The sequence below is a fragment of the Eurypyga helias genome, unplaced genomic scaffold (genome assembly GCF_000690775.1).
Source record: "Eurypyga helias isolate BGI_N326 unplaced genomic scaffold, ASM69077v1 scaffold23149, whole genome shotgun sequence".
Lineage (NCBI taxonomy): Eukaryota > Metazoa > Chordata > Aves > Eurypygiformes > Eurypygidae > Eurypyga > Eurypyga helias.
Window position 1 is genome coordinate 1 of NW_010272995.1, and position 10,164 is coordinate 10,164.

At 57.1% G+C, this 10,164-nt stretch overlaps 1 protein-coding gene across 1 annotated transcript in view; it reads left to right on the forward strand.

The window, feature by feature from the left end:
• Nucleotides 1-503: 503 nt before the first annotated feature.
• ASPSCR1 (alveolar soft part sarcoma chromosome region, candidate 1) overlaps nucleotides 504-10,164 on the forward strand; it is a gene marked incomplete at its 3' end in the record, with an annotated part of 10,772 nt that continues 1,111 nt past the window's right edge. Inside the window, exons 1-4 of the mRNA XM_010159329.1 lie at nucleotides 504-542; nucleotides 5,078-5,178; nucleotides 9,087-9,144; nucleotides 9,957-10,030. Of these exons, the coding sequence (XP_010157631.1) occupies nucleotides 504-542; nucleotides 5,078-5,178; nucleotides 9,087-9,144; nucleotides 9,957-10,030 (272 nt within the window). The remainder of the gene's footprint in view (nucleotides 543-5,077; nucleotides 5,179-9,086; nucleotides 9,145-9,956; nucleotides 10,031-10,164) is intronic.

Genomic DNA, 10,164 nt, shown 5'->3' on the forward strand with positions numbered 1-10,164 from the left:
TTGCGCCGTGCCAAGTTCCCCTCGCCTTCGGGATCCATGCTGAGATCCTGCTTACTCCGCCAAGGCCCCTCCCCACATGCGCTCTTCCAGCGCCCGGGCCCGCAGGACTCCCCTTCACCAAGAGGTGGTTTATCTCAGTGGCACGAAAGAAAACACCCAGTGAGCACCTAATCAGGTGCTGCTCACCTCTTAAAGCCTGAGGAGGAACCTATGTTTGACTGTTTTATCTGTGGCCCCTCCGAACTGCAGCTTTCCTGGTGTGCGGAGTCATTCTCTGCGTTACTCATTCCTGGATTGGCAGTTGAGTTGTGCTCGGCGCCTCCCACCTGCAGGGAGTCCTGCACCGGAGCTGGCCTGGGCAGCCCCTGACGTGATCTGCAGGTGGCAGAGGGGGTCTCCTGGTGTCCTCACGGGCTGTGTTCTTCTTCAGGTTTCAGAGGAGCGTGTTGGATCTCTCTCTGCAGTGGAGATTTGCCAGACTGCCCAACAATGCCAAGCTGGAGATGGTGCCGGTCTCTAATAGAGTGGGAACGGGGAACATGGTACGTTCACCTCGCAGCGGGACCTGGTGTGTTCGGTTACCGATCCCAGACGTAGGGAGCCAGAGTTGGGTCTGCTTGGCCTGTGCTGGAGTGGAAGACCACCCCAAGACTGGTTCAGGTGTGGTGGGAGGTGGTAATTTGGTAGCTGGAAGGCTTGGCCTGGCAGCCCACCTGATGGTGGGTATGGCTGTGCGCTGGAGGATGGGGAGATCTTTTGAGGAGCTGAAAATCTGGGAGTGATGGATGTGTAACAGGTTAAAGATCACTGATGACTTTGGTCAGCACTGAGCCGCTCACGCGGTTCCCTTTCCTAATTTCTCCTCCAGTTGCTGTTGTCTGACACTGGAGTTGCTCAAATCTCTCATTCTCAGGAAGTTTCTTCTGCTCCTTCCCTGGCACTGCTGGTCGCGGTCTGCTCCCTCGGCTCTGGAACGTGTGACGGGTGGTTTCGCAGTCACCCGACGTCCCTGTTTGCTGGAATTTGCCAAGGGCTGACGGGCCCATGTTCTGTGGAGTTAGTAGTTGCTCCGTAGGGGTCACGCATAGGAGGTTGGGAGATCTTTACGCCCGGTGTCACGGCAACCGGAGGAGTAATCTGGAAGCGATGCATAGGTGTTAACAAGCACGAACATTCGACAGGGCCAGACTGGCCTTACTTAGGGAGCCTGGGAGTGGAAGTGTGCCTGTCGCTGACGGCCGCCTCTCCTCTCACTGGCTTCCTGGTGCACAGTCCGTCAGTTCTTGTGGCCGTTTCGAGTCTGTTAGTGCGAATCTCTCCGGGTCTCTGCCGGGTTGTGTTTGGGGCACTCTCTTACAGGCAGTCGCCTTGGCTGTCGCCAGGGTGAGCTGATCCACGTGTCGGAGTCGGACTTCCTCGTGTGAGAAGGTTTTGGGACCTGCTCTCATCTCTGTGGGTGCGCAACGGACTTGTGGGGGTAAAGCCTCCCTGTGCTTTGTTTTGGCACTAATGTTTTCTTCCTGTCTGTGTGGCACAGAGGAGTTTGTGCTCCAAATGACATACTTGGTTGCAAAACCCCGCGAGCTGGGAGCATCCGCTTAAAATTCAGAAGAGCTGTGATAGCATGGGGCTTGTCCTCCAGAGGAGAGGGTTTCCATCACACACAGTGCTGTGCTGACTCTGTCCAGGTCGGGGGTACCGGCCTTCAGGGAAACGGGGATCGATTTGGTTTTTCCCTGGTAAGGTCCGTGCAACATCCTGGAAGGGCTGAGGAGGACTGTGTGCTGTAGGGACGGGGTTATGGAACGCGGAGTCGCTGCGTCAGGTCACACCAGAGAAGAGCTAATGAAGGTTTTAGTTGTTAGTCTTGGTTTTATTTCAGCCGAGGAACCTGGGGAGGCGAGGGGTCCCCTGGAGCGCTGGCGGTGTCGTGGGGGTGGGAGGGTGCAGCAAACGCGCTTGTGGAGGGAGCGGTATGACCAGAGCTGCTGCCCACAAAACAGCACCCAGCCGAGCTGCCACAGGGGGGTTGACGCTGTGCGGCCGCACCCCATGCCCTGTGCGTAAACGAAGGCCGGAGACCTTGCTTCTCCGACAGTGCCGGGAATCGCCGCGTACGAATGGGAGTGAGTGCAGGAATTCCCTGCTGGCTGGGAGCTGGTGTCAAATGCTGCGGGAAGCAGCGGGGTGACCGGCCGGGACTGACACCAGCTTGGCGCCCTGACGCGGGGGCAGCGGGGCGGACGCGGTCACGCAGGCCAGCTCAGTACTGTTGGGATGGACTTGGTTCCGTGCCTTCTGATGTCTCTGAGACAACGCGCGTGGGGGTCAGTGTGCTTCCCCGCGGGAGCTTTTCCGTGGGCGCTTCCCCGCGGGTGCTGACAGCGGCACCTCTGCGTGCTGAACACAGGCGCGAGGGCTCACCCGTTTGTTCGGCACATCTGATGTTTTTCAAGTGGGATGCTGTTGGATTTGCCTTCGCACATGAAAATCGCTGAGTCCTGCAGACGGTTCTTGGGTGAAAAGCAGGGCCCGTTCCCCTGCGCTGGCAGGGCATCCGGGGTGCCTCGGCACAGTGCTGCCGGGCAGGTCATTAGCCTTCTCTCTGTGCGTTCGGAAACGTGGAAGGTAATTGGCACGGGTGTCTCTTTCTACAGAGCCTGGGAATTCACAAAAGGCTTTTGTGACTGACTGAGGACTCTTGGTGACATGCTTTGGTTCGACCTGTGGCCCGAAAGCTGATGCAACTGGTGGTTTGAATTTCTGGGCTGGGCGCTTCTGGAGGGGTGATGCCGGCTGTCTCCACCCCGCCGTAGCTGCGGGTAACCCAGGGCGCGTCTCCAGCTCAGGAGAAACTCTGAGGTTGCGTTAGTGGGGACATGAAATGACTGTTCTGTTGTCTGGTGGTTGGTGCTGCTGCTGTCTCCTTCAAGCGGAATTCCCGTCTCCAGCAGATCCCAGTTTGCAGTCCTGCGAGAGCTGTGGGGCCGCGGCAGATGATAAACGTGCACCTCCAGGGACTTCGCAGGCGACTGCCGGAGCGCGGGGTCTGTTGGCACCCTTACTCTCGCTCACACGCGTCGCGCAGGCGACGGAGGGGTGCGCTGGGGTGGTTGGCCGGGACGTGTGGGAGCGCAGAGTGGGAGCAAGCTGTTCCTGATGCCCTTGGCTTGTATCCTGTTCAGGCCTTTGGATACGGCCGATTTCAGTGGGCATCAGAAATGCAGGTGAGCAGGGGCACGAGGTGCTCTCTAGTAGCAGGTTTTTCCCACTCCAGCCATGTGAGCTAATTGGGAAAACAGAGTTTTCTGAGGAAGAAGGCTGAATATTCCCGGAAGGATAAAGCTAAGGCCCGAAGCGCATGGCTGTTCCTCACCTGGTCAGCTGCTGGGTTCTTCCCTTGGCACCATCAGGAGCTTCTTCAGGACTGCGCCTGATGTGTTAAGTGTCGAAAGGCCTTGGATTTCTTTTTTTGGTGATAGCAGTTCTCTGAAGAATCTGTAGGACCTGCCAGTGTGCGGGAATTTCCACATTCCAGGTTGGAAAAGGCCTGTTGGAAGCAGCCAGCTGTCCTTTGCCACCTTCTGTAGGTGCTTTAAGAACCTGAACACCTGGAGTCGTTTTGGGATTGGTGATTAGCTCGCTCCTAGGTTGCAGGTCAGCGCTGCTGGGAGCGCTGGGGCCCTGTGGTCTCTTCGGGCTCAGAGCTGCTGCTCAGCTCCTCGCGCACTCAGGTGGTCTTGGCGTCGTTCCCTCTGCGGATGTGCAGGCACGCTGTTTGCCCTGCCCCAGGGTTGTTCTGCAGATCGAGCCTACGTCAGAGCTCTGGGCTGGCACTTCAGTTGAAGCAGCTGCATCGCTCCCGTCCGGGCTACTGGAATTCCTGTCGTGTAGCCAGTGTAAACCCGAACGTCTCAACTCCTCGCAGTGTCACATTGTCTGGGACACCCACGCTGGCCTTGGAATGTTTCGGTTCAGGGTACCCAGGAAGCTGGGTAGTGTTCAAGGGTCGCTTCCTCCACGCTCCAGAGCGGTCTGTTCCAGCGAGGTGTAGGTCAGGCAGAAGTGCCAGGATGGATGGCCAGGGGGCTCCTGGCCACGCATGCAGGGTGAAAGCAAGGGTGGGTGACCTTGGAGGGATGGAGGGACCTTGTCTGGGCATCCAGGGATGAAGCTGGGAAAGCTTAAGCCCAGCTGGAATTGAATCTGGCCAGGGACATCCGAGACAAAAAGAGGTTCCGTAAGTGCAGAGGTGGCGAAGGGAGCGCGGGGAGATGTGGGCCCGTTGCTCAGCAGGGCAGGGGACCTGGGTGCAGAGAACATGGAATAGGCTGAATGGCGCCTTTGCCTCACGCTGCAGTAGCCAAACCTGCCTTCAGAAGTCCCAGAGACCAGGGGGAAAGGCTGGAGCGAGGAATATGGACCCTGGGTGGAAGAGGGTGAGGTCAGGGCTGTCTGTGGGCCCTGATGGGGTGTGAGCGGTGAGGGAGCTGGCGGGTGTCCCTGCAGGGCTGCTCCCATCGTCTTGGTCGATCGTGGGAGAAGGGCCCAAAAGCTGGAGAAAGCAAAGGTCACTCCTGGCTTCAAGGAGAACCCAGGGAACTACAGGGGGGTCAGCCTCACCTCGATCCCTGGGAAGGGAATGGAGCACCCAATCCTGGAAACCGTTCCCAGGCGCACGGGTGACGGGAGTATCATCAGGAGTAGCCAGTGGGCTGGGTGAGGGCAAGTTGCGCTTTGGCGACGGGATCAGCTTCGGTGCTAAAATGACTGACCTGGTAGGTGGGGGGGAGGGTCAGGGGGTGTTGTCTGCCTGGGCTTCAGCGAGGCCTGTGGCAGCCTCCCTTCAGATCCTCGGTGGCGGCAGCAAAGGGCTGTCCCAGGTGCTAACTTCTGAAATAATCCGTTGAATACTCCTCTGCGCTTCCAGCTGATGTAGTCCCGTGCGGCCAGTGTTGGGGGGAAGCTGTGGGGTTTTGGGCAGTGGGTTCTAGAGTGTGTTGGAATGCTGAAAACAGTGGTGAAGGAAAAGGTTCTCCGTCAGTTCTCAGGTTAATTGCCTGTATTTTTCCTGTAGGTGCGGGTCGCCTTGCAGTTGGATGATGGCTCCCGGTTACAAGACACCTTTCCCTGCCAGCAGACGCTGTGGGAACTTCTCGGCCACTTTGCAACGACCAGGTGAGCAGCGCGGTGCAGGAACCCTGCGTGGGTGGTGTTCGTGGCAGTAGTCGGCTGTTGTGAGCCAGCTACATCCTGCAGATGTGTCAAATCGGGGTGAATCGACGGATTTATCTCGTGAAGTCAGGGCTGCACAGTTGAATCGTGTGAGTGGAGCTGCTCCGGAGCCAGTTCCAGGGTGAAGGAGCTGATTCTTCGAATCAGGGTGAATCGACGGATTTCTCTCATGAAGTCAGGGCTGCACAGTTGGAATTGTGTGAGTGGAGCTGCTTTGGAGCTGATTCCAGGGTGAAGGAGCTGATTCTTCCAGCCTCCCAGGGGTGTGCTGCCGGTTTCCTGCTGGCTCAGCTCCCTGCCTGGCCCCTGACGGGGTCGGAGGAGGGACTGATGCTGGGCTGGGGGGCAGTTTGGGTGGGGGCCGTAGGGATTGAACACAGTGCTCACGTCCCGCCCTCCCGTCCAACTCCCCTAGTGCTCTTCGTGCAGCTTTGTGGGGAATCGGATGGAGTAGCCGGTCTGGCTGAGAAGCCGGTGCTTTCCCTCCCTTGCCTGGCAGGCGGGTCGGGCTCCCCAGCCGGAGGAGGGCTCCCTCCTAGGCGGTTATGACGGGGTGTAGCTCATCTGCTGGAAACAGGGATCCAACAGTGGGAGCAGCAGGTGGGCAGGAATGGCGCCATCGAGCGGGTGAGAGGAAACGCTTGGGGCAGTTAAAGTGCTGAAATGGGCCTTGTTTCCTCTTGGTCGCTGATGGTCGGGAGGGGACCCGGTCTGCCCTGCGGCATTTACCCTTGAGCCGAAAGGGACAGTCTTCCTGTCAGTGCGGGAGAGAACGGGGTTCCTTTCCTTCGGCTGAGGAAGGGGGTAGGTGGAAAAGCCAGCTGTGATTTCCCTGGGTGTTTAAGGCCCCCTCGTACCTTACTGGATCCTTGTGCCTTCTGGGAGGACGAGTGCCTGTCCAGTCTGGGAGCTGGTGGGGCTGGTCATTACAACAGTGACAGAGGGGCTCTGTGCCTTTCTCGCACACTGGTTGGTTCTTTACTCGGTTTGAATGTTGAGCTTTTACACAGTTCTCCCGTGGAGTGGTTTTATTCGTTCCAGGTTATTGTAAAGCTCATGGTTGGTGTGTGCTGCAACTTTTAAATTGAGTGCTGCAGCGTGCTAAGCATTAACAGCTTCGGCTCAGGAGACAGCGGTTCCCTTCTGCCCTCTGGAAGCTGAACTCGGATGTCTGGACAGACTTGGCTGACTAGTGATACAGTTCAGGCAGCAGCAGAGCTGCGTGTGCCAGTCCTGCAGCGAGCCGGGCCTGCAGCCGTCCGTGTGGATCCCACTGCTCTGCAGTGTGTGACTCTTCACTGGCTCCTCAGCTCATCGGTGGTTCTGCTGAATCCTTCCTTTGGCGTTCCAGGCGGAGACGTTTTCCTGGAATGCTCAGCTGCTCTGAGTGCGTGAGGGGAAGTATTCTAAATCCACTGGAATTTCCCCCGGGTTTCCAGCATCCATCTTGGCTAATTGGGTCTGAAGAAGGTCTGGAAGCTATTGTCAGGCCGCTCCTCCTCTCAGCGTGCGGCAGCCCTTGCACAAGATGTTTACAGGCCCTGTCAGATCGCTACACGGAGGGATCTGATCTGCTTGCCGTTCCCCTTCTGAGAGCAGCACATCAAAGAGCTGACAGAGTGTTTGATGTGTGCTTGCCTCAGTGCGCGCATGCAATGGATTAGCAGCAGCTGGAGGAGGAGCCTCCTGCTTCCAAGAGTTACACAAACCCAAGTCTCTGGGGATCTTGGCTTGGAGCCTTCTCTGCAGGGACTGCTGAGGGCACCGGCGCTGGGTACCCTCTGAGCGTTAGGCCTGGGCCAACTGTTGCTTGGCTCCTCCCGCTCCTGCCTGTCCGGCGGCTCTGGGGGTGTACGTGGGAGCGATTGTAGTCGGGACGCTTGGAGGCGGTTTTGACAATGACTCTTGACTCTTGGCTCATCCATTAAGTTCAGATATTTCCTGTATGTTTTTAGCAAGCTCCTCAGTCCGAAGGGTTGCTTGAATTGGGAAGGCTGTTTGGGAAAGAGGGATGAAACCAGGTGGTGTAGGTCAGTTCTGGTTTGTGGCTAACAGGTTAGCTCCCCCGTCCTTCAGCTCTTTGATGTGCTCTTGCTCCTGGAGTAAGCTCTGGGAGTGAGTACTGTAATTCTCCAGTGACTCTCTCAATCCTGAGTGACTCCTGGTTCCAACTATTTCACATCTCATCAGAGCTGAGTCTGAATGTCTGTGCTGAATTTTCCCGGAACGTAATGGCTGTTGACTCATTCTCTGCTCTGTGGGCTGGTGGCTCCTTCCCCGGCGTGGTTCATGATGGTGCCCATGCTGGGTCACGTAGGTCCCTACGGTAGGGCAGTGGTGGCATGTGTCCCTCAGCAGCTCGGCTGGTCGGACACAGCAGAAAGAGTCCCCGGGAGAGCGCTGGCCAAGCTGCTGTTGTTGAGCCACTTCGAGCGTTGCGGACACGGGGTTGTTGATATGCGTTTGGGTGCGCAGGCCCTCTCTGCTCCGCGGGCACATACGGAGGTGCCGGGGGTGGTGACCTTCCCTCACCTGAGGGCTAAACGTTGCCCCTGTCCTGAGGGCCCTTCCACACGGGTGCTTGGAATGTGCACCTCTGGGCTGGGCAGCCCTGGAGCTGGAGCCTTCCCAGCAGCAGCGGCATTGCCGCAGCACGGACGTGCCGTGGACCTAGCCGCTTTGGGGTTGGACGCTTGGTTGGCTGAGAGGCTTTGGACTGTTACTGGGGGATCCTTTTCTGGCTGTTGAATCCCCTTCTCTCACTCATTTCTGTATAATGTACTGTTTAACCCTTTAAGGCTTTTTCCTTTCCTACAGACACCTGAGGTGTGTCCTTGCTGAAAGCTGTAGTCTTTTTCCCCCTTGTAGAAACACCCTGTCGTAGGGTTTTCCACATGTGCTCTCTGTTGTCATTGCGTCGGCCTGGGTGGGTGAGAACGAGCCGTGCTGTGCAGGCCGTGATTGGCCTCTCCCGGTCCATCTTCCGCGTCTGATCAGTGAATATGTAACAAAGCTGCTCCTCTGGAATGGTGGTAAAGCTGCTCTTCTTGAACGCCTCCTGCTTACCTAGGGGAGCATGGGAAGAGTGGCATCTCGTCGGGCCGGCATCCGGCTGGGTTTTTCTTTCCCCTTCTCTCTGCTGGGAGTCCTGCACTTAGGTCTTCCTCTGCGGGGCCCTCTCAGCCGTTGGTGTCATGGCTCACACGTGTCCTGCCTCACTGGAACGCTGACCCGTGGGTCGATCCTCGCTCTGCCTGCCACGGCAGCCGTCCCTTGGCTATGTTCTGTCCCTGCTCTCCAGAATCTCAGAGCTTCTGCTGTTTCTTTTTTCTTTTTTTGGCTTTTTTTAATCTGTCTGATACCAAGACAGGCGAACCTTTGTCCTTAGACTGTTTGCTTTGGAGCAGCGTTTCACACTGGTCGTTGCTGTGCGTACGTGGAGAGGAACTGACCTCTCCCCAGGGGAAATACAACTCAACCCGAGTAAACTCTTGCTTGGAGAAGGGATTAAAAAAAGCCCATGAAGCCGTGTCCCAGGTGGGGTACTGAGGCACATGAGGAACGAGGTGCCCAGACTTGCCCAGTGAGATCAACTGCTGCAGAATTCACTGTCTTTACTTCCCGTCGGAGACGCTCAGGGCTGTGCTTACGGAGCAGCGAACGCGTCGGCGCGAGTTCTTGCGCAGCGTCGCTTGCCGGTCCTGTGCCTGCGTCGTGGTGGCTGCTGGAGGGGTGCGGAGCAGTGCTGCCGGCTCCCTTCCCATCTTGCTGCTGCTCTCCCTCGGTTGTGGAGGGGGCTGGCTGTGGGAGGGGGTTGTGCAGGCGCCGCAGGACTCTACTCTGTCTTGCAGGGAGCTCCTGGAGCAGCGCGGTGGATCCTCTCCCGTCTGTGTTTACATGCGCGATGAGGTAAGCCGCCAGCACAGGCGTCCTCACTGTCTCTTCTCCTGACCCTGAAAAATAAGAAAAACCCACTCTGCTTTCCAACCTGGAAAGTGTTTCTTTTGAACTTACTTGAGAGGGGAAGTAGAAAACTGTTGGTCTTGTCAAAGCATGACGTGTCTGTGTGGAAAAAGCTCTCCTGGAACGTAACCCTGGGCCGTTTGGGCCTCCGAGCCCATAAAATGAGCTCAATGACCTGTTTGTGTTTTTCTTTCCAACTTCTCTCAAAGCTCGAGTCAAAACAGTGGTTTCATTTTAATAAATATTTGCTTTTCTCTGTGTTTTGATCTTCGGCTATTAATGTTTTGTTTAATATTTTGTATGTGCGTGTTACGGAATTCGCTCTCCCTGGCTGTCCCCTTCCCTCCCCGCTGACCTCGCGGACAGATCAGCTTTATTCTGGAATGGGGATGGCAAGCAGATGGGAGGGGTGTGCAGGGGGCTGGGCTGCCTTTCAGCTCTCAGATGTTGCTTGTGGTTTAACATTGCTCAGAAAAGCAGTGCTCTGCTGCGCTCGGAGCCGGTCCTAAGGTGTGTGGGGCGGGCACGTGTGTAGCTCACCTTCCCAGGGATGGTTTGAGAGGCCCTGGGTTTGGGGAGCGATACAGGTGAACACAGGCGGGCACAGGGCTCGTTTCCAGCTGGACAAAGGGTGTGTTTTGGGCTGTATCTGGTGCTGCCTGGTGTGTGTTTTGGTACAGGCTTCGTTCTGGAAAGGGCACTCGAAGCACTCCCCGGGGGGTAGCTGCCCTGATCGCTTCCCTCCGCTTCTGTTGCAGATAGCGGGAAAAGATGCCCTGGAGAGGACAACCCTGAAGTCGCTGGGTCTGACCGGAGGCAGTGCCATTGTCAGGTTGGGAGGAGCAAACCGTGTGCTCTTACTTCTCCTTTCCATTCTGGTGGTGAATTTGTTTGGCTTCAAAACCCAAAGAAAGGTTCCGAAAGGTGAACGCCGTGGTGCTCGGTGACGGCTGCGCCTGCCGGCTT